We start from the raw sequence: 18,335 nt of genomic DNA, 5'->3' as shown, positions 1-18,335 counted from the left end.
TGGCATGTTTGAGATCCTGAGTTCCATCCTCAGCACCACATAAAAATAAATAAATAAGTAAAATAAAAGTATTGTGTCCAACTACAACTAAAAAATAAATATTTTTTTAAAAAGTTCACTTTATGCAATACATTTTATTCAAAATTTATGCCTTTTTAAAAATATATTTTTTTATTTTTTAGTGTAGTTGGACACAGTACCTTTATTTCACTTATGTTTTTTTTTAAGAGAGAGAGAGAGAGAGAGAGAGAATTTTTTAATATTTATTTTTTAGTTTTCGGTGGACACAACATCTTTATTTTATTTTGATGTGATGCTGAGGATCAAATCCAGCGCCCCACGCATGCCCGCTTGAGCCACAACCCCAGCCCCAAATTTATGCCTTTTTAAAAAGCATCTTAAAATTATGTTTTATTTACTTGAAATTTTTCTTCAGTGTGATTTTAACTACTTTTACTAAGGTTATAGTAGTAGTTAAAATTATAGTACTTAGCTCTTGACAACAAAATATGAAAGATTAAATTGTAATAGAGAAAATTAAATTTTTAGATATGAAAGAAAAAGATGAAGAAAAGAGCAGCTCTAATCATTCAGAAACCTACAGGGAGTTTAAAGGTTTTGTTTCATGTCTTATTGTTGTTTTGATCCAGTATTTACTGTTCGTTTTTAATTTCTCCTTGCAGGTTCGACTGTGCAGATCGACAGTTTCATTCCATCCCTGCTACCTGGCAAGCTCTCATGGATAATCCATATGATGTGAAAGAACTTATTCCTGAATTCTTCTATTTTCCAGAGTTTTTGGAAAATCAAAATCGTAAGAAATAGAGGATTAAAAAATTACCTTAGCAGATCCAATGGTGGAACCTGAAAAATAACTTTCAGGATCTGTCTGTCTGCAATGTCATATATCTTATTTAAGGTTCATTCTATCCATAGATTACCTAGTGACAGGGTTTAACTAATGCCCAGGTACTAGTCTTCCCTTCCAGGGATGTTCTATAGGGAACTAAGATTAATGAGTCAAATCTGAACTGATAAGAAAATCTGTCTGTACAGTGTAACTAGAGAAGCAAAACTCGCCATATGCTGTCACTAAGAGTCTTTGAGTTAGATAAGGTCAGGATTTAGACTAGGGATCAGCAAACTACAGGTCCATGGACCAAATCCATAAGCAAACTCATATTTTTACAAATAAAGTTTTATTGGTACATAGCCAATTGTTTTATATATCGTCTATGTATGACTGCTTTCAGAGATTAATAGTAGACTTGAGTAGTTGCAACAGAGACTATATCACAAGACCAAAAATATTTATATTTGACCCCTTATTGAAAAAGTTTACAGACTCCTTAATTAGAACGTAGGAGAGGAGTCAAATTGGGAATAATAACTTAAGTTTATCACACAGTTTGAAAATTTGTATTTTTGAAGTAGACAAGCATAGAGCTAAACCCAGTCTTTTAAAATACCTGGACACTTTCACAGTAGTTTTACATTTACTTTTTAGTACAAATAAAGAACATGACAAAACTACTGGTGTTCTTTAGGGCAATTCCACAGTGTTAAAGGGTCATTACCAGTTACTCTTTTTTTCTCGGTTTGACCCTTGCTCAGAAAAGTTTGTTAAGCTGGGAAGAGGGCTTAATGTCATTTTGATCATGCATTCTGGAACAGGTTTTGGAGGCAGGACATCTTATTCTGAGAGTAATACAGTCCGAATTGGTGACTTTCAGAAAATCAGGTGATCTGTTGACTGAGTCTGATCCCAAGGTCAATCAGCCATTACACTGGAGTCTCCTAAAGCCAGAGTATCTGGGATAGGAGGATGAACACACTAAATTTGGTTCAAAAATTTAAGGTACTTTTAACCCAACAACTCATGATATTTACCAGATTCAGTTGTGGTCTTTAGCACTGTGTCCTGATGGCCTCTATTTATAACTGTACCTTACTTTGTTGTTTGAAATGAGCTGGGTAGGAGAAAGCAAATATATCAGGTAATCTGCCTTCAGGAGCAAATATTAATAAAACCAACTCAATTATACAAACAAGGAAATTTTAGTATTTTCTATAATAGAAACCCAAAGGTATAGTAGTTCCAGATAGCTTAATATCATCAAGGCCAGTTTTCTTTCTGTATTTCACTCTGCCATTCTGAGTGTTTCAACTTTGTCTATGTCTAGTTCCTCTCACAAGTTAAAATCACTGAAGCAGTGTTAAGCATCATAGGTAGATACAGTGGTATCTTAGAAAGAAATGAGCCTGTTAATCTCTTGTATCCTTTCTTTTTTCTTTTCTCTCTCTCTCTCTCTCTCTCTCTCTCTCTCTCTCTCTGTGTGTGTGTGTGTGTGTGTGTGTGTGTGTGTGTGTGATTCCAGAGATTGAACCTAGGGGCACTTAATGACTGAGCCACTGCTAGAGTCTGTAAACAAGTCTGGATGGCGCCTGGCAAAATGCCAGAGGGAGTGGTTTGTAAAGTAACAAAAGCGAGCCATTAAGTGTGGAGATTCCTGATTGGTTGACTGCTGTATCTAGTTTATGCTAATTAAGATAAGCTGTGTAAAATCTATAAATACCTCTGTTATCCTACAATAAAGGGCTTCCATTCCTGCTGCATCAACGTACACACATCATTAGTCACCCCCTGGTTATTCTGCTGCAGCCGGACTGTGGCAAGCCACACCCCCAGTCTTTTTTTATTTTTTATTTTGAGACAGAGTCTTCCTAAGTTGCTTAGGGCTTTGCTAAGTTTCTGAGGTGGACTTTGAACTGCAGTCCTCCTGCATCAGCCTCCCTAGCTGTAGGGATTAGAGTCATGCACCACTGTACCTGGCCCATTGTGTTCTTTCTTTCTTTCTTTTTTTTTTTTTTTTTACCAAAGAATAATGTGTTTATTTCACTTAAAGTCTTAAAAATACTTTTTCTGAGCAGTTGTCACACAAAATGACCTAACATGGTGGTGGTGGTGGTGGGTGGTCATTAAAAAAAAAAAGTCATTAAAATGAAGAGCATAGAAAAACAGACCCAAAATGTTAAGATTTTATTTACAAAGCTTTTTTTGTTGTACAGAAAGTAAAAATGCTGTTACAATCTGTGTGACTGGTAGCCACGGACAGTTGACTCACCAATCACAGCTATCCATGCTACAGCAAGAATCTTACACAAAAAAACCTAACAATGATTACAATTTTGTTGGGACAAAGTCCCCAAGCTTGGTGGTGGATTACCAAGAGGGACTAAAAGGAGGAAGGCGGAATGTCACAGGAACTATTCTTTGGCTCTTTGGGTGGGTGGGCTTCCTGGGGTTTGTATCACAGCTACCTTTTTTTTTTTTTTTTTCTTTTTTAAACAGCTATCAAATTCATGAGCAGTCCAACCAATACTGAACAGTTCTGTTTTGCAGTGTATCTGGGGTCTTAATCATCTTCTCCTTCATCATCTGTTTCTCTCTTCCTCTTTTCACCTTTCCCGCTTTCTTCCTCCTCTTCATCATCCTCATCCTCGTCTTCTTCATCTTCATCTACTTCTCCATCATGCCCAAATTCTTCTTCCTCCCCGCTGACCTCATCTTCATCTTCTTCCCCCTCTACATCTTCGTCTTCATCTTCATCTTCTTCAAACTCTTCCTCCTCACCATCCTCATCCTCCTCATCTTCTTCATCTTCTCCTTCTTCATCCTCCTCCTCTTCATCCACACCATCCACCTCTGCATCTGAGTCAGGGGCTTCCCCGTCTTCTCGATCATAGCCATCCAGGTAGGTCAGCTGGGGCAGGAGCCTGAACACACTCTCTCGGTAATCATTCAGATTAGTGACTTCACAGTTAAATAGATCCAAGCTCTTCAGACAATCCAACTTTTTCAAAGGTTCCAAGGTGCTGATGTCTTTCAGTTTATTTCCACTTAAATTTAGATGTGTGAGATTTGGAAGTTTTTCTGCTAACATATCCAGACCTCCATAGATTCTATTGCCACTGAGCTCAAGCTTTTTCAATTTAGGTAGCTTGGGGAGATTTGAAACTGAAATCAAGCCTACATTTATTAAACTGAGGAACTCCAAGTTCACAAATTCAGCAGTTAAGCCCTCAATTTTTCCATCATTTGATTTGCAATTGTCCAAGACAAGTTCTCGAACAGCTGCTGGGGTCCTGTTCCTCAGCTCCAGGTGGATCCTCCTCTTCATGTCCATGTTTCCCTCGTCCCCGCTCTTCAAACTTAACTTTCCGCGGCGGGGCGGAGGGGGGAGAGGCGTCCCGGCCTGCGCGGCAAGGGCCGACGGAGGGGCTCTGCTCGCGGCAGCGGCCAGCAGCGCAGTCCCGTGCGGCGGGCGGGCGAGCAGAGCCCCCCGGAGCCAAGTTACTCGCGGGAGCGGAGAGAAACCATGGAGGGAAAAGGGGGCTGGAGCGCAGCGTTGGCCTCACTACCGCCGCCCCCGGCGGCGGCTGCTGGGCTCCACTCGCACCGCGCGGCGCTGCTTGGTCTGTGTTCTTTAAGAATGAGAAATCCTCGTATATGTGATTTCATATAACAATGAGGGTTTCCTTCCGTTTCCATGCAATTTCCCTTCTCTCTCCCTTTCCCTCCCATCACTGTCTCAGTTTAATGTTAATATTTTCCTCATGCTCTTTCCCTCTGTTCAGTTCTTAGTTGCTCTCCTTAAATCAAAGAAGACATTTGGCATTTGTTTTTTAAGGATTGGCTAGCTTCACTTAGCATAATCTGCTCTAATGCCATCCATTTCCCTGCAAATTCCATGATTTTGTCATTTTTTAGTGCTGCATAATACTCCATTGTGTGTAGATGCCACATTTTTTTTTATCCATTCATCTATTGAAGGGCATCTAGGTTGGTTCCACAGTCTGGCTATTGTGAATTGTGCTGCTATGATCATTGATGTGGCAGTATCCCTATAGCATGCTCTTTTAAGGTCCTCAGGGAATAGTCCGAGAAGGGCGATAGCTGGGTCAAATGGTGGTTCCAATCCCAGCTTTCCCAGGAATCTCCATACTGCTTTCCATATAGTAGGGGATAGGAAAGTCAGCAGAATACAACAGTCACTAATATGGTATTATGTGAACATTGTGAATGTGTAACTGATGTGATTCTGCAATCTGTATTTGGGGTAAAAATGGAAATGCATAACTCACTTGAATCAAATGTATGAAAGATGAAAAAAATAAAAATAAATAAAAAATAAAAGACTTTGAAGTCAGATAAAACTACAATCAAAGCCTTTCTCTCCCATTCATTCTGTTTGACTTAAGGCAAATTATGAAATTACTGTCTATTTTTCTCTTGTACAATAAGGACATAATATTATCTTCCTCATAGAGATCTTACATGAATTAAATGAAATAATATATGAGGACTTTGATAAATGCTTAAAAGTACTAGATATTTATTTTATTAGTAGAAGTACTAGTATTATGTAAATATTTTATTTATACAGGACAATTATAAACATGATATTTGACATTAATAACATGCAGGAACAGTCTCTTTTAAAAAATGCAAGTTCTCTTGCACACATATATCATGCAATAAAATTCAGTGACCAACTCAAAAAAAAAAAAAAAGAGAGAGAAATCCTTTCTTATAACCTCTCCTTGTTCTCCAGAGCTAGGTCATATACCAACCCCTAAAACACACCAGGAATGGGTGTGTAATGTAGATAAGAAATGAAAAGTGAATACACAAATGAATAAATGTTCTGCTAGCAGATAAAAGGAGGAATAACCATAAATTTGGACAGTGAAAAATATTTGCTACACAGTGACTGACTTAACATAGAGCCAAAGATCCTGTGCATTCTGTTATTCTATGACATTTAAACCTCACTCCAACTTTGGACACATGGTATTTTAAGGCAGCACAATGTTATTTTAAGACTGGTATTTTAAGAGCCTTTTTTTTGAAGGTCTCTTATGTTAACACTTTTCCTCCTACAAGAAAACCTCATATTTAGGAAAATTCTATGTTCTAACTATAAGAGCAAAATTCTGTTATGCAAATATCTACTTAGAATAGTAGTATATAAATATATTATTCTTCCATAAAACAAATAGAGCTCTTCCAATGAATGATTTTAAGGTATATGTTTTACCAAAAAGCTCAAAGTAGCTATATTTTGTAAATTAACCATTAGAGGATTTGATTTTAGTGTAAAAAGAATATTTAATACTGCATTTTTGTTTAGATTAACATGAGTGTTGTAACTATTCTTCTCAACAAAATAATTAATTCTTATTCTGATTTCCCCTGTAAAAACTAATTTAAAACTTTTTAAATTAATGGGATAGTGTATATGCCAATAGATAAAAACTAACGAGGAAAAAAGCCACTATTTTGCTTAGTAGCATGCCCTCATTTATATTTGATTTACTTCTTATATTTAAATCTAAAGTGATATAATGTTTTTAATCTTTTATGTCTTAGAATTTAACTTGGGTCGCCTACAAGTTTCCAGAGAACTAGTAAATAATGTCATCCTTCCCAAGTGGGCTAAGTCAGCTGAAGATTTCATCTGTAAACATAGGAAAGCTCTGGTAAGATTTTTGTTTAGTTATTAGACAGATTAATAAGGTACAGATGTGTTTTCCAAAGGATGAAATAAAATATACCTAATTTTTATTTTTTCAGATTAATTCGTTACGTATGCTGTGTTTAGGAAGTATGATATAGTAATTTATTTTTAAGAATCTTCTGATACAGTAGCAATATGTTATAATCCATGAATATAACAAAATAGAGGTTGAACATCCTTAAACTTAACTTTAAGTAAGCTCTGAATTTTAGAGCATTTGGGAGTTTGAACTTATGCTCAACAGGTCAAGTCTTTGCAAATATTACAAAATGGGAAAAATCCAAAATCTAAGGCAGGCCTGGTGGTACTCACATGTATTTCTAGCTACTTGAGAGGTTGAGATGGGGGGATCCCTTGAGCCAAGGAATTTGAGGCCAGCCTGAGCAACATAGCAAGATGCTGTCTCAAGAAAAAGGATTGGGGGCACAAAAATAGAATCGGAAACACTTCTGGTCCCAAGCACTTTGCAGAAGGACTATTCAAGCCTGTATTTAATACTCCAGTTCTTTATCTCCCTACTGTATGTATAACCATTCCATTTACCAAACTGGTGTAGTTTGATATTTTGCACTTGTTTCAAATCTCAGGAAGAATGAATACATTTTAAGTTTCTTAAAACAAAAGCAGCTAAATCCTAAATGACACTTTTTAAAGCTCACTAATTTTCAGTTAAATTTCCAATTTGGAATTGAAGAACTAATGAGGGTTAAACTTTGATAATTATGTTACTGTTTTGCAGATGATATAATTGGTTCTCTCTTTCCCCCCATAAGTAGCCCACCTGGTTCTGTACTTAAATGAAATGTTGCAGACTCTGAAACTAATTAGAGCACTAATTAGGCTAATACTTGGAAGCTTTTTTTTGTCATTAAAATATAGTTGTCAGGGGTTGGAGTTGTGGCTAAGTGCTTGCCTAGCATGCATGAGGTACTGGAGTTCGATCCTCAGCACCACATAAATGTAAAATAAAGATATTGTGTTCACCTAAAACTTAAGAATAAATTTTTTTAAAAATAATACAGTTGTCAATTTTACAAAAATCAAAATTAGATTATATTTGTAAACAATAACTTTATCAACAAATAAGAGGGGCTGGGATTGTGGCTCAGTGTAGCACATGCGAGGCCCTGGGTTCGATCCTCAGCACCACATAAAAATAAATAAGTGAAATAAAGGTATTGTGTCCAACTACTTCTAAAAAATAAATATTAAAAAAAACAAATAAGGAATTGGAAAAAAGAAAATAAAGCAATCTTGAAAGATAACCTGTTTCTCTCTGCTCACTCTTTTGTAACTCTGTTCTTCCCAACCCCACCCCCAACACACACTGTTTCTTATTAGCTAACAGAAACTTCTCAAGTCCATTTACTTAGTTCCTTCCTTCCTTCCTTCTTTCTTTCTTTCTTTTTTGAGAGAGAGAGAGAGAATTTTTTTAATATTTATTTTTTAGTTTTCTGTAGACACAAGTTACTTTCTTATTTATTTTTTGTGGTATGAGGGATTGAACCCAGGATCTCACACGTTAGGCAAGCGCTTTACCACTGAGTATACCTCTAGTCTTTTAAATCCTTTTTGCTAATAGTATGTAAGATCTAAGGTAGAAGTCGGGATTTTAGAAAGACATGCACTTTAATGTTAGAAAATCTGTTCCAGTTATGTGTTGTTCTATAACAAACTATACCAAAATTCAGTGGCTTAAAATTATAGCCATTTTGTCATCTCTCAGCGTTCAGTGGGTTAGCTGGTCTCAGTTGGGAGATTTGACTGGTCTTGCCTGAGGTCCTCATGTAGTTGCAGTTACATGATATCTGTGGTTAGAATCATCTGAAGGGTACATTAAGACACTGGGATATTAAATAATAGATAGAATTGTCTTTATACATAATTTTTGAAGATTTACTGGTTTTTTCAAATTTGTCTCTTTCTCTCTCTGCATTATAGTCTGAGGATATCTTCTTTCCAATTGGTAGCCAGGCTTTTTTGTTTTACATGCAGCTCAGGTCTCCCCAAAAGTATAAAAATGAAATATTCCTTGCTCTCTTATAATTTAAGACTTTGAATTTTCATAGCATCATTTCTGCCACCTTATGCTGTTTGAAGAATCAGTGCCAATTCAACAGGAGGGAAAGTAAACCCTATCTCTCAATAGTGAGAGGAAGAAAGAATTTACAACTATTTTTTGTTCATCATACAGTTTGGCCTTCTGACCACAAGTCATTTACATACCCTACCCTTTTTCAAAAACTTTTTTAGTTGTAGATAAGACACAGTATCTTTTTCATTTTATCTAATTATTTTTATGTGGTGCTCATAATTGAACCTAAGTGCCTCACATATGCGAGGCAAAATAAACTCACTTAAGACACCTATGATCTGCCTCCTCCATTAAAGCATTAAGACAGGAATTGTCAAATTTTTTATAACTGTTTGTCAACATTAAGGTTCTGTGTCATAGCCTATTTCTACCTTTTTTGTGTTGAAGCAAATGGATGTCACTGAGTTCAACTACTAATCTATTAAAGTGGCAGCAGATCAGGATTTGACCCCCAGGCAGTAGTTAATTTATCCCTGCATTAAGACTTGAATGCTGGGGATACAGTTCAGTTGGTAGAATGCTTGCCTCAAATGCACAAGGCCCTGTGTTCCATCCCCAGCACCACACACACCCCCCCAAAAAAAAAAAAAAGATTTGAATCCTAAAGTCTATTATCTTGATATCTAAATCAAGTCTATAAGTAGCTGATATCACTTAGGTGTTGCCTCTTTCTGATCTCAATACACGAAGTAAAGAAAGTTATCTGCTTCCATATAACAGTAGTGACATGACAAAACAGAAAAACTTCAGTAGAATTCCTGCTTTTAAAAAAGGAGCTGGGGAAAGCAGAGAAGAACAGGAGGCTCCCAGCAATTACTGGTTCATTGCAATTTAAAATTCTAGTAGGAACATGTTTTTAATTTTTTTTTCCATTAGGGCAGAGTCATGGTCCCTGAGTGTGATCCTCATTCAGTCTTTGGTTCTCCCCTCCTTCCTTCCTTTCTTTTTTAAAATATAATTTTAGTTGTAGATGGACATTTTATTTATTTATTTTTATGAGGTGCTAAGGACCACATGCCTCACACCTGCTAGTCTGTTTATATGAGTATCTTTGTCAAATTCTTTGAAGTTGAAAGCCAAGGTCTCTCTCTCTTTTTTTTTTCTTTTTTCAATCTCTTCTTTTTTAAACAAATTTTCTCTCTTTTAGTGTTAACTAGTATAATCCCTTTAAAACTTTATGAGTTTCTTAACTCTATTGGACAAAAGCTATTCTGCATTACTTTACAGAATGGTCCCTTTTCTACTTTGGGCCAAATGGGCAACTACTACAGAAAAATCTGTTAAGATTCTTAGACTCTTAAAATTTCTAGTTGAATGATCTAAGAGATACAACCTTGAATCTTTCTGAGGTCTTAAGATTGTTTTACAGTCAAATCCCTGAAAACTTTTACCCAATGCTATAGTTTAATGGTAATGATCTGATTTGATCATTGTCTCAGACCATTTATCATTTTGAGAATATTTGCTCTCTTGAGTTCTCAGGATGAAATTGTTTTATTTTCAAATCTGGAAAATACCCACAGACAGATCTGTTTCTATATCTGATGTATCTAATACAGGAATCCCCTTTTCTCCTGTCTCTAGTAACATTGTCCTCGCTGTCTCATCACTAATAATCTCCATAAAGTCTCTGTCTGCTACCCAACTTGGTTTACCTCTTGGTGTGTGGATTCAGTTGGGAAGTGATTTGCAGCCACTTTTTCAACCCCAAGGTGGTTTTGTTGCTTCCTTGAATTGATTTTTTTCTTTATTCTTGAATTGAAAAGTTCTAAAAACTATTTCAATGGAAACTTTAACACAAAGATGCATTTCATAGCTCTCATTAATTCCTTTAGATATTTGGGCTTATTTATATTATTTTCTCCCCCTAGTTGTTAGAATATACATACATCAAGATAAAAAAAAAGATCATCTACTTTATAGTACATATGAATAGTCAATATACGTAGTAGATGCTGAATAAATGTTTAACATTATTTTGAGAGACTTTTATGTACAGATGAAAAGATTTGTGAGTAGAAATGTTTCATTTGCTCTTTTAAAAAAATATTTCTTTAGGGGTGGGGATATAGCTCAGTTGGTAGAGTGCTTGTCTAGCATGCATAAGGCCCTGGGTTCAATCCTCAGCACCACAAAAAAATATATATGTATTTCTTTAGTTGTAGATGAAAATAGTACCTTTATTTATTTATTTTTATGTGGTGCTGAGGATCGAACCAAGTGTCTCATGCTTACTAGGCAAGCACTCTACCACTGAGCTACAACCCCAGCCCCTCATTTGCTCTTTTAAAGAATACAAATTATATTATAGTTGGAAGATATCTTAATTATTAAACTTGTTCTTTTTCTAGGAATCGGAGTATGTTTCAGCTCATCTTCATGAATGGATAGATCTGATTTTTGGTTATAAACAGAGGGGACCAGCTGCAGTGGAGGCACTCAATGTTTTTTATTACTGTAGTTATGAAGGTATAAACTTATATACTTTTTCTGATGCATTATTGTGATAGAAATTATTGTTCAATATATGGTCACCTGTGGCATTTTGAACCTGCTTAATATAGGAAAGACCTCCTTAGCAAAACAGCTTTTTGATTGAAAAATGAAGATGCTGCTTTTTGGGGTAGGGGGATAGTAACTAAGTATATATATAGGCAAATCTAATTATAAATGTCATTATTGGTGTTAAAAGAGAGTTTTGGGTTTGGTTCAGTTAGGTACTGTTAATTGAACTTAGGGGTGCCTTACTACTGAGCTACATCCCCACTCCTTTTTATTATTTACTTTGAGACTCACTAGATGCTTGAGGCTGGCAGTTCTACCTCCTGAGTTGCTGGAATTACAGGTGTGCACCACCATGCCTAGCTGTCTAAAGAGTTTTTGATATCTGACACATATGTCCTAGTTAGTTCTATATCAAATATTACATATTAAATTGCTAATAAACTTTGAAAGAAAGCTTTAGAATTATCAATAACAAACTCTTCAAATGATATTATTTAGCTCAGGATCAAGAATGTTTTCTGCATTCTACTGTCATGTATAACTAGAACAAAAAATAATAACAATAATGTTTTCTGATTGCTTTAAAAGACTGAAAAATCACCTGACATAGTGGTGCACATTGTATTCCCAGCCACTTGGGAGGCTGAGGCAAGAGTATCATAAATTCAAGGCCAGCCTGGACAAACTTAGTGACACCTTGTCTCAAAATAAAAAAATACAAAGGGGTAGGGATTAGCTCAGTTGTACAGTGTCTCTATGTTTGATCACCCAGGGACAGTCCCCAGTAGTGCAAACATTTTTTTAAAAAATTACACACGTGCAGACACACATATGCTAATTCGTTTCTGATGTTTATGATGTGGCATGCTGTTTTGTTTTCACACTACAGTGAGCTTATAAATATACTTCTGTTTTTAAGGAGCTGTGGATCTGGACGCCTTAACAGACGAGAAAGAAAGAAAAGCCTTAGAAGGAATGATTAACAACTTTGGGCAAACACCTTGCCAGCTGTTAAAGGTAAATTATATAAGCTATTGTCAACTAAAGATATCTAGAAATGAATTGCTAAGGAATAGTATTACCATTATTTTTAAGAATTTTAATAATTTAAAACCTTATGTCAGAGTTATTGTCCAGAATTTGGAAAAAATAACATTACATTTAATTGACTATTCCTATTTTGAAATAATAAAATATTGCATTTAAAATTCATTTATGAAGACAGGTATTATGATGGATGCCTATAGTCCCAGCTACTTTGGATGCTGAGGTGGGAGAATCTTGAGTTCAAGACTAGCCAGGACAATGTAACGAAATCTTGTCATCCCCACTTCCCACAACACACACACACACACACACACACACACACACACACACAAAATCCACTTAGGAGAACACTTGCTGACCATATTACTTGGGTTCTATTCCTGGCACCGGGGGTGAGGCTAAGGGATGAAAATCCATTTCAATAGCCAAGTGCTTATAAGTGACAAGAAGGATTTATTTTTTCATATATATATTTACCCAGAAAGCCAATCACTTCTTATTATTAAGTAGATGCTTTCTTATTCAATCACTGTGTTAGATACTTTCCTAAACCCTCACAGTGACTATCCAATTATCCTCATATTTTTAGATGACAAAGCCAAGCCTAACAGAAAGTAATACCTAACCACAATACCTTACTTATTGAATACTTTTAAATACTTTATAAAAATACTTTTTAAATACTTCTTCTACATTTACACAACTAAAAAGTGACTAGGGTAAGATTTATATGCATGACTAACTCCAAAGTCTTTGTACCATGCCATGTTTTCTCTCAATTAGTAGCTGTAAGCCCCTTGTTAAACTATGTTAAGGTCTGTAAACAAGTCAGGATGGCCCAGGCGCCATTCTGACTTGTTTACAGACCTTAACAAAACTATATCTCTTTTTGATGTTTTTATAGGCCTTTCTTAAAAGTTAATTTTTTTTTATATTTATTTTTAGTTTTCAGTGGACACAACATCTTTGCTTGTATGTGGTGCTGAGGATCGAACCCGGGCCGCACGCATGCCAGGCGAGCGCGCCACCGCTTGAGCCATATCCCCAGCCCTTAAAAGTTAATTATGACACTCTCTGCCTTAGCGATTTATCTCTATTCCTCACTAAATTATAAATATGTTAAAGTCAGCAGCCTTCTCGTAATAATCTTTATATATTTTATGCATATAATATGTATAAAGTAAATATTTGTTGAATTGAAATCTCCACAGCTAATATAGCAACAGGGCATCTAAAGCTCAAGTCTATAGTTTTACTTCTGTGAACTCAATTTTCAGACTAACTTGATATTTGTTACTGTTCTTTAATGACAGTTGGGCCTCCAACATTGGTTTTTACAGAATAATCATATAAAGTCAGTGTTTCATCCCTTACCTTCTAGTACAGTCAGAAGGCAAAAGTAAAGGAATAAAACAGAACTATTCTTAGGACTCTGAAATGGATCTTATAATATTTTTGCATCACCTTTACTTTTTATTTTATAAGAGTACTGCTACCTTTTATTGTCATAAAAAAATGATTTAGGGACCAGTTGCATGTGCATCTATAATCCTAGCTACTCTGGAGGGTGAGGCTGGCAGAGGATCTCAAGTTCAAGGCCAGTCTGGACAATATACTGAAACCCTTTCTCAGAATAAAAGAGGGGGGGTTGTAGCTCAGTGGAAGAGTGTGTTGTTTATCAAGTGCAAGCAAGGCCCCAGGCTCAATCCCCAGCACTAAAACCAAAAAACAAACAAACAAAAAAAAAAGAATTGAGCCTTGGTTAGGGCATCAGTCTGTGGTTTTAGAAAACTAAATAATATTATTAAGAGCTACAGCTACATATTGTGTGACTCTACTTTGTGTACAACCAGAGACTGAAAAATTGTGCTCTATATGTGTAATATGAATTGAATTACTTTCTGCCATCATATAGAACAAATTAAAATAAATAAATAATTTTTAAAAAAGAGTTACATATTTTAATACTTGTAGCTATCCCACCTATTGCCTTTAATCTAATATTTTGAGATAGAGATGAAAGAATCCCATTTAGTTAAAATTCTGTTCTTCATTTAACTGTGCCTTTATTTTGTTGTTTTCTGCTTATTAATATGTGATTCTGTCCTGTATCTCTGACATGGAAGTTAAGAGAATAATAATAATGGAAAAATAATTTATTTGGTAATTATGCAGCAATGTTTATAATTTGATTTTGATAGTGTTTACATTTTGATATTATTTCAGGAACTAAAAATTTACCTCATTATAGATCTTAAATAGTACATTTGATTTTGCCAAACATTTATTAAGCATTTGTAATATTTAACATTTTGTTGTAGGTATTGAAAAATCCGAAATTGAATACAACTTATGTCTGATTCTAAGATACCCATAGTATAGGTAGAGAAGACAGACCATAAATAAGTATATGTAATTCAAAATAAAAACAAATGAGTACTAAATAAAATAATTTGTCAAGGAAAACAATAAAAGAAAATAATTCTGACCTAGAGATTCAATAAAGATGTCATTAAGGATGATCGGTTGTGGCTCAGTGGTAAAGTGCTCACCTAGCATTTGTGAGGCCCTGGGTTCAATCCTCAGCACCACATATAAATAAATAAAATGGAGGTATTGTGTCCAACTACAACTAATAGAGCCCAGTGTATGTGAAGGAATACGTGAGAGATGTTTTAATGTAATTATGGAATTTTTTTCTCAAAATTATTTTGAAGGAGCCACACCCTCCTAGATTATCAGCAGAGGAAGCAATACAGAAGCAGACCAAAACAGATGCTTCAACCCTAAACCTATTTCAACACCTCCCTGAACTCAAGTCATTTTTTATAGAGGTAATATACAAGCTTGGTAATATCAAACAATTTTCTCTGTGAATTCTGTATACCTTAAAGTTTATTTCATTCTTTAATGGAGCAGAATATTATAATATTTAATATTAAATAGTACTACTGTAATAATCTATTCTTGGATTTTTAAAACTTTTTTATTGAAAGCTTTTGTTTGTGCTGAATGCTTGTCTCAACTTTTTCTTTTGACTTTCTTTCTTCTACTTCACATTTTCCTGACAAGGAAGGACAAATAATAGTGTTTAAAATACTTTATTGTGGGCCAGACACAGTGGTGCACACCTATAATTCCAACGACTTGGGAGACTGAGACAGGAGGGTCACAAGTTCAAGGTCATCCTCAGCAATTTAGCAAGACCCTGTCTCAAAATAAAAAATAAAAAGGACTGGGGATATAGCTTAGTGGTAAAGTGCCCCTGGGTTCAATCCCCAGTACCAAAAACAAACAGAAACAAACTTTTGTGACAATCAAGATGACATGTAGAGAGCTTATATATTAATAGCTATTAATATAGTGTCTGCTTATCAATAAAATGTGGCCCAATATAAATTGTTATTGATAGTATAAGAAAGAATAGGCAACAGGCTGGGATCATGGCTCAGTGGTAGAGCACTTGCCTATTATGGGTAAGGCACAGGGTTTGATTCTCAGCACTGTATATAAATAAATAAAAATCCATTGACAACTAAAAAAAAATAACAATAAAAAAAGAAAAAAGAAGGAATAGGCAAGCAAAACAGCAATAGTTAATGCTGTAATTAAGAGTACCTTCAAGGGCTGGGGTTGTGACTCAGTGGTAGAGCCCTTGCCTAGGACATGTGAGGCACTGGGTTTGATTCTCAGAACCATATATGAATGAATAAATAAAATAACAGTTTATCAGCAACTAAAACAAAATTTTTAAAAAGAGTACCTTAAAATTTAAATTTAAAAATTCAAATGTTTATACATTTGAAATATTTAAGATAGTCTAGAAAGTAATAATGAAATACATTCATACTTATGAATTTGTTTATGACAGATAATATTAGCTCTTGGCAAAAAGAAAAATGAAGGGCTGGGGTTGTAGCTCAGTGGTAGAGCGCTTGCCTTGCATGTGTGAGACCCTGGGTTCGATCCCCAGTACCCCATAAAAATAAACAAATAAAAATACAGATATTGGGTCCATCTACAACTAAAAAAAAAAAAAAAGAAAAGAAAAGAAAAATGAAGATTAGAATTTACTAATCTAGTTAGGGCTAGGGTTGTGGTTCCAGTGGTAGAACGGTTTCTAGCATGCATGAGGCACTGGGTTCCATCCTTAGCACCACATAAATAAATAAAATAAAGGTATTGTGCCCATGTACAACTTTAAAAAAAAAGTTACTAAGTTAATAAAAATAGTTTGGAGATATACATAGAACAAGCAATCTCAGACTACAGCAGAGGTTGGCAAACTTTTTTTTTAAGGATCAGTTAGTATATTGGGCTTTCTAAGCCATGAGGTAAAATAAAGGGTACATATATAAAGGGTACATATTATGTAGGTACATATATAACCCACTCAAAATGTAACCATCTAAAAACATAAAAAGCTTTCTTAGCTCACTCACCGCCCACATAACAGGTGGTGGACTAGATTTGTCCTACAGGCTGTAGTTTGTAAAATCCTGCATATATAACATCACTGTAGAATGTTTCTTAGGTTCATTGCCATGAGAAAATGTAAAGAGGTTTTTGATAATTTAATGTAAAATGAGATTTATAATAGTTTATAGCTTGATGAGTTTTATCCAAATGAACTATGTTGTAGTAAGCACCATTATATTTTAATATAGATTTGCTTTCACATCTTTGTGAGAGTACTTGGAAAATAATCTTTCACTCTTTACCTAGATTCACTAGACAGTTATTTCAACTTTTCAGTGCTGGTAGTTTTTCCAAAAGTATCTTAAGTTAGTTCCCTAGAACTCAGAACAATATAGAAATGGTGCTGATAAGTGATGACTAGTTCCTGGGATGTGTTGGTTGTCCTCCAGATTGGGATTTGCAAGAACTCACAGGAGTCAACATGTATCAGTTGTGCTAAGATTTATTTCAGTGAAAGGATACAAAGCAACATAAGCAAAGACAAAATACAAATGGGGCGAATCCAGGGGAAATCCCGCACAAGCATCCAAGAGTCATCTCCCAGTGGAGTCACACAGGATATGCTTAATTATTCCAGTAATGAAATGTGAAAACATCTTCTTACGTATTAGGGCAGCTCACTGGAGACTCGGTGTCCAGGACTATTATTGGAGGCTAGTTACATACCTAGCACATACTAAAATTCCAAGTTCCAGAAGAAAAGTAGGTGTTTAGCATAAACCCTACTAAGCACAGTGTAGGTATAAAGAACCACCCTTATCACTGAAGGAAATGTTTTATGACAGTGTAAGGAACTGTTTGCCTGTCAAGTCCCAGAAGGTAGCCAAGGGTCAGCCTTGCAAATACGCCTTTCTAAGGATAGCATTCTAAGGCCTGTTGTGTTCTTTTTACTGCCCATAAAGCAATCTGTAAAACTCTGTTTGAACCATAATCTGATGGATATACGTTATTATATTTGTTATATAGTGCTGGTAGGCTGGGTGTGTTGGTGCACACCTGTAATCCCAGTGACTTGGGAGACTGAGACCAGAAAGTTGCGAGTTCAAAGCCAGCCTCAGCAATGGCGAGGCAACTCAGTGAGGCCCTGTCTCTAAATAAAATACAAAATAGGGTTGAGGATGTGGCTCAGTGGCTGAGTGCCCCTGAGTTCAAACTTCAGTACCAAAAAAATAAATAATAATAATGCTGATAGAACTATTTTCATTATATCTAATCATCATCAAAGAGAAAAAACACATAAGGAGACATGTTTGTGACAGGTTTTTATATGATAATACATTCTTTTTGTTTTTAGAGAGAGAGAGAGAATTTTTAATATTTATTTTTTAGTTTTCGGCGGACACAACATCTTTGTATGTGGTGCTGAGGATTGCACACATGCCAGGCGAGCGCACTACCGCTTGAGCCACATCCCCAGCCCAATAATACATTCTTATATATAAATGGACAGTGACATATTTATCCTTTTCTGTGTGCACCATATCACATGGTAGCTTTTCCCCAAGAATATCTGGAGCAGAGTCAAGAACACAAAAGATATCCTTGGGTACTAATAACTTATTAGTCTCTTTTCATCATCAAAAGAGATGTTTCTCTTTACATTCCTGTGAAAAGAGAGATCCCTCTGT

At 35.4% G+C, this 18,335-nt stretch overlaps 2 protein-coding genes across 2 annotated transcripts in view; one reads left to right on the top strand and one right to left on the bottom strand.

Moving 5' to 3' along the window:
- The window catches only part of Nbeal1 (neurobeachin like 1), a 212,134-nt gene that overhangs the window by 171,591 nt on the left and 22,208 nt on the right, over positions 1-18,335 (top strand). Inside the window, exons 43-47 of the mRNA XM_076865627.2 lie at positions 684-814; positions 6,434-6,543; positions 11,028-11,145; positions 12,101-12,198; positions 14,946-15,062. Of these exons, the coding sequence (XP_076721742.2) occupies positions 684-814; positions 6,434-6,543; positions 11,028-11,145; positions 12,101-12,198; positions 14,946-15,062 (574 nt within the window). The remainder of the gene's footprint in view (positions 1-683; positions 815-6,433; positions 6,544-11,027; positions 11,146-12,100; positions 12,199-14,945; positions 15,063-18,335) is intronic.
- LOC143407008 (acidic leucine-rich nuclear phosphoprotein 32 family member D-like) lies at positions 3,353-4,273 on the bottom strand. Its single transcript, XM_076866050.2, has one exon. The coding sequence runs from the start codon at positions 4,185-4,187 to the stop codon at positions 3,417-3,419; it is 771 nt and encodes a 256-aa protein (XP_076722165.2). The 5' UTR covers positions 4,188-4,273; the 3' UTR covers positions 3,353-3,416.

Source organism: Callospermophilus lateralis, chromosome 9, assembly GCF_048772815.1.
Source record: "Callospermophilus lateralis isolate mCalLat2 chromosome 9, mCalLat2.hap1, whole genome shotgun sequence".
Lineage (NCBI taxonomy): Eukaryota > Metazoa > Chordata > Mammalia > Rodentia > Sciuridae > Callospermophilus > Callospermophilus lateralis.
This window is presented reverse-complemented; position numbering and strand designations above follow the sequence as displayed.

Excerpts from the sequence above, each read along its gene's own strand:
- LOC143407008 (XM_076866050.2), bottom strand. The coding sequence starts at position 4,187 with ATGGACATGAAGAGGAGGATCCACCTGGAGCTGAGGAACAGGACCCCA.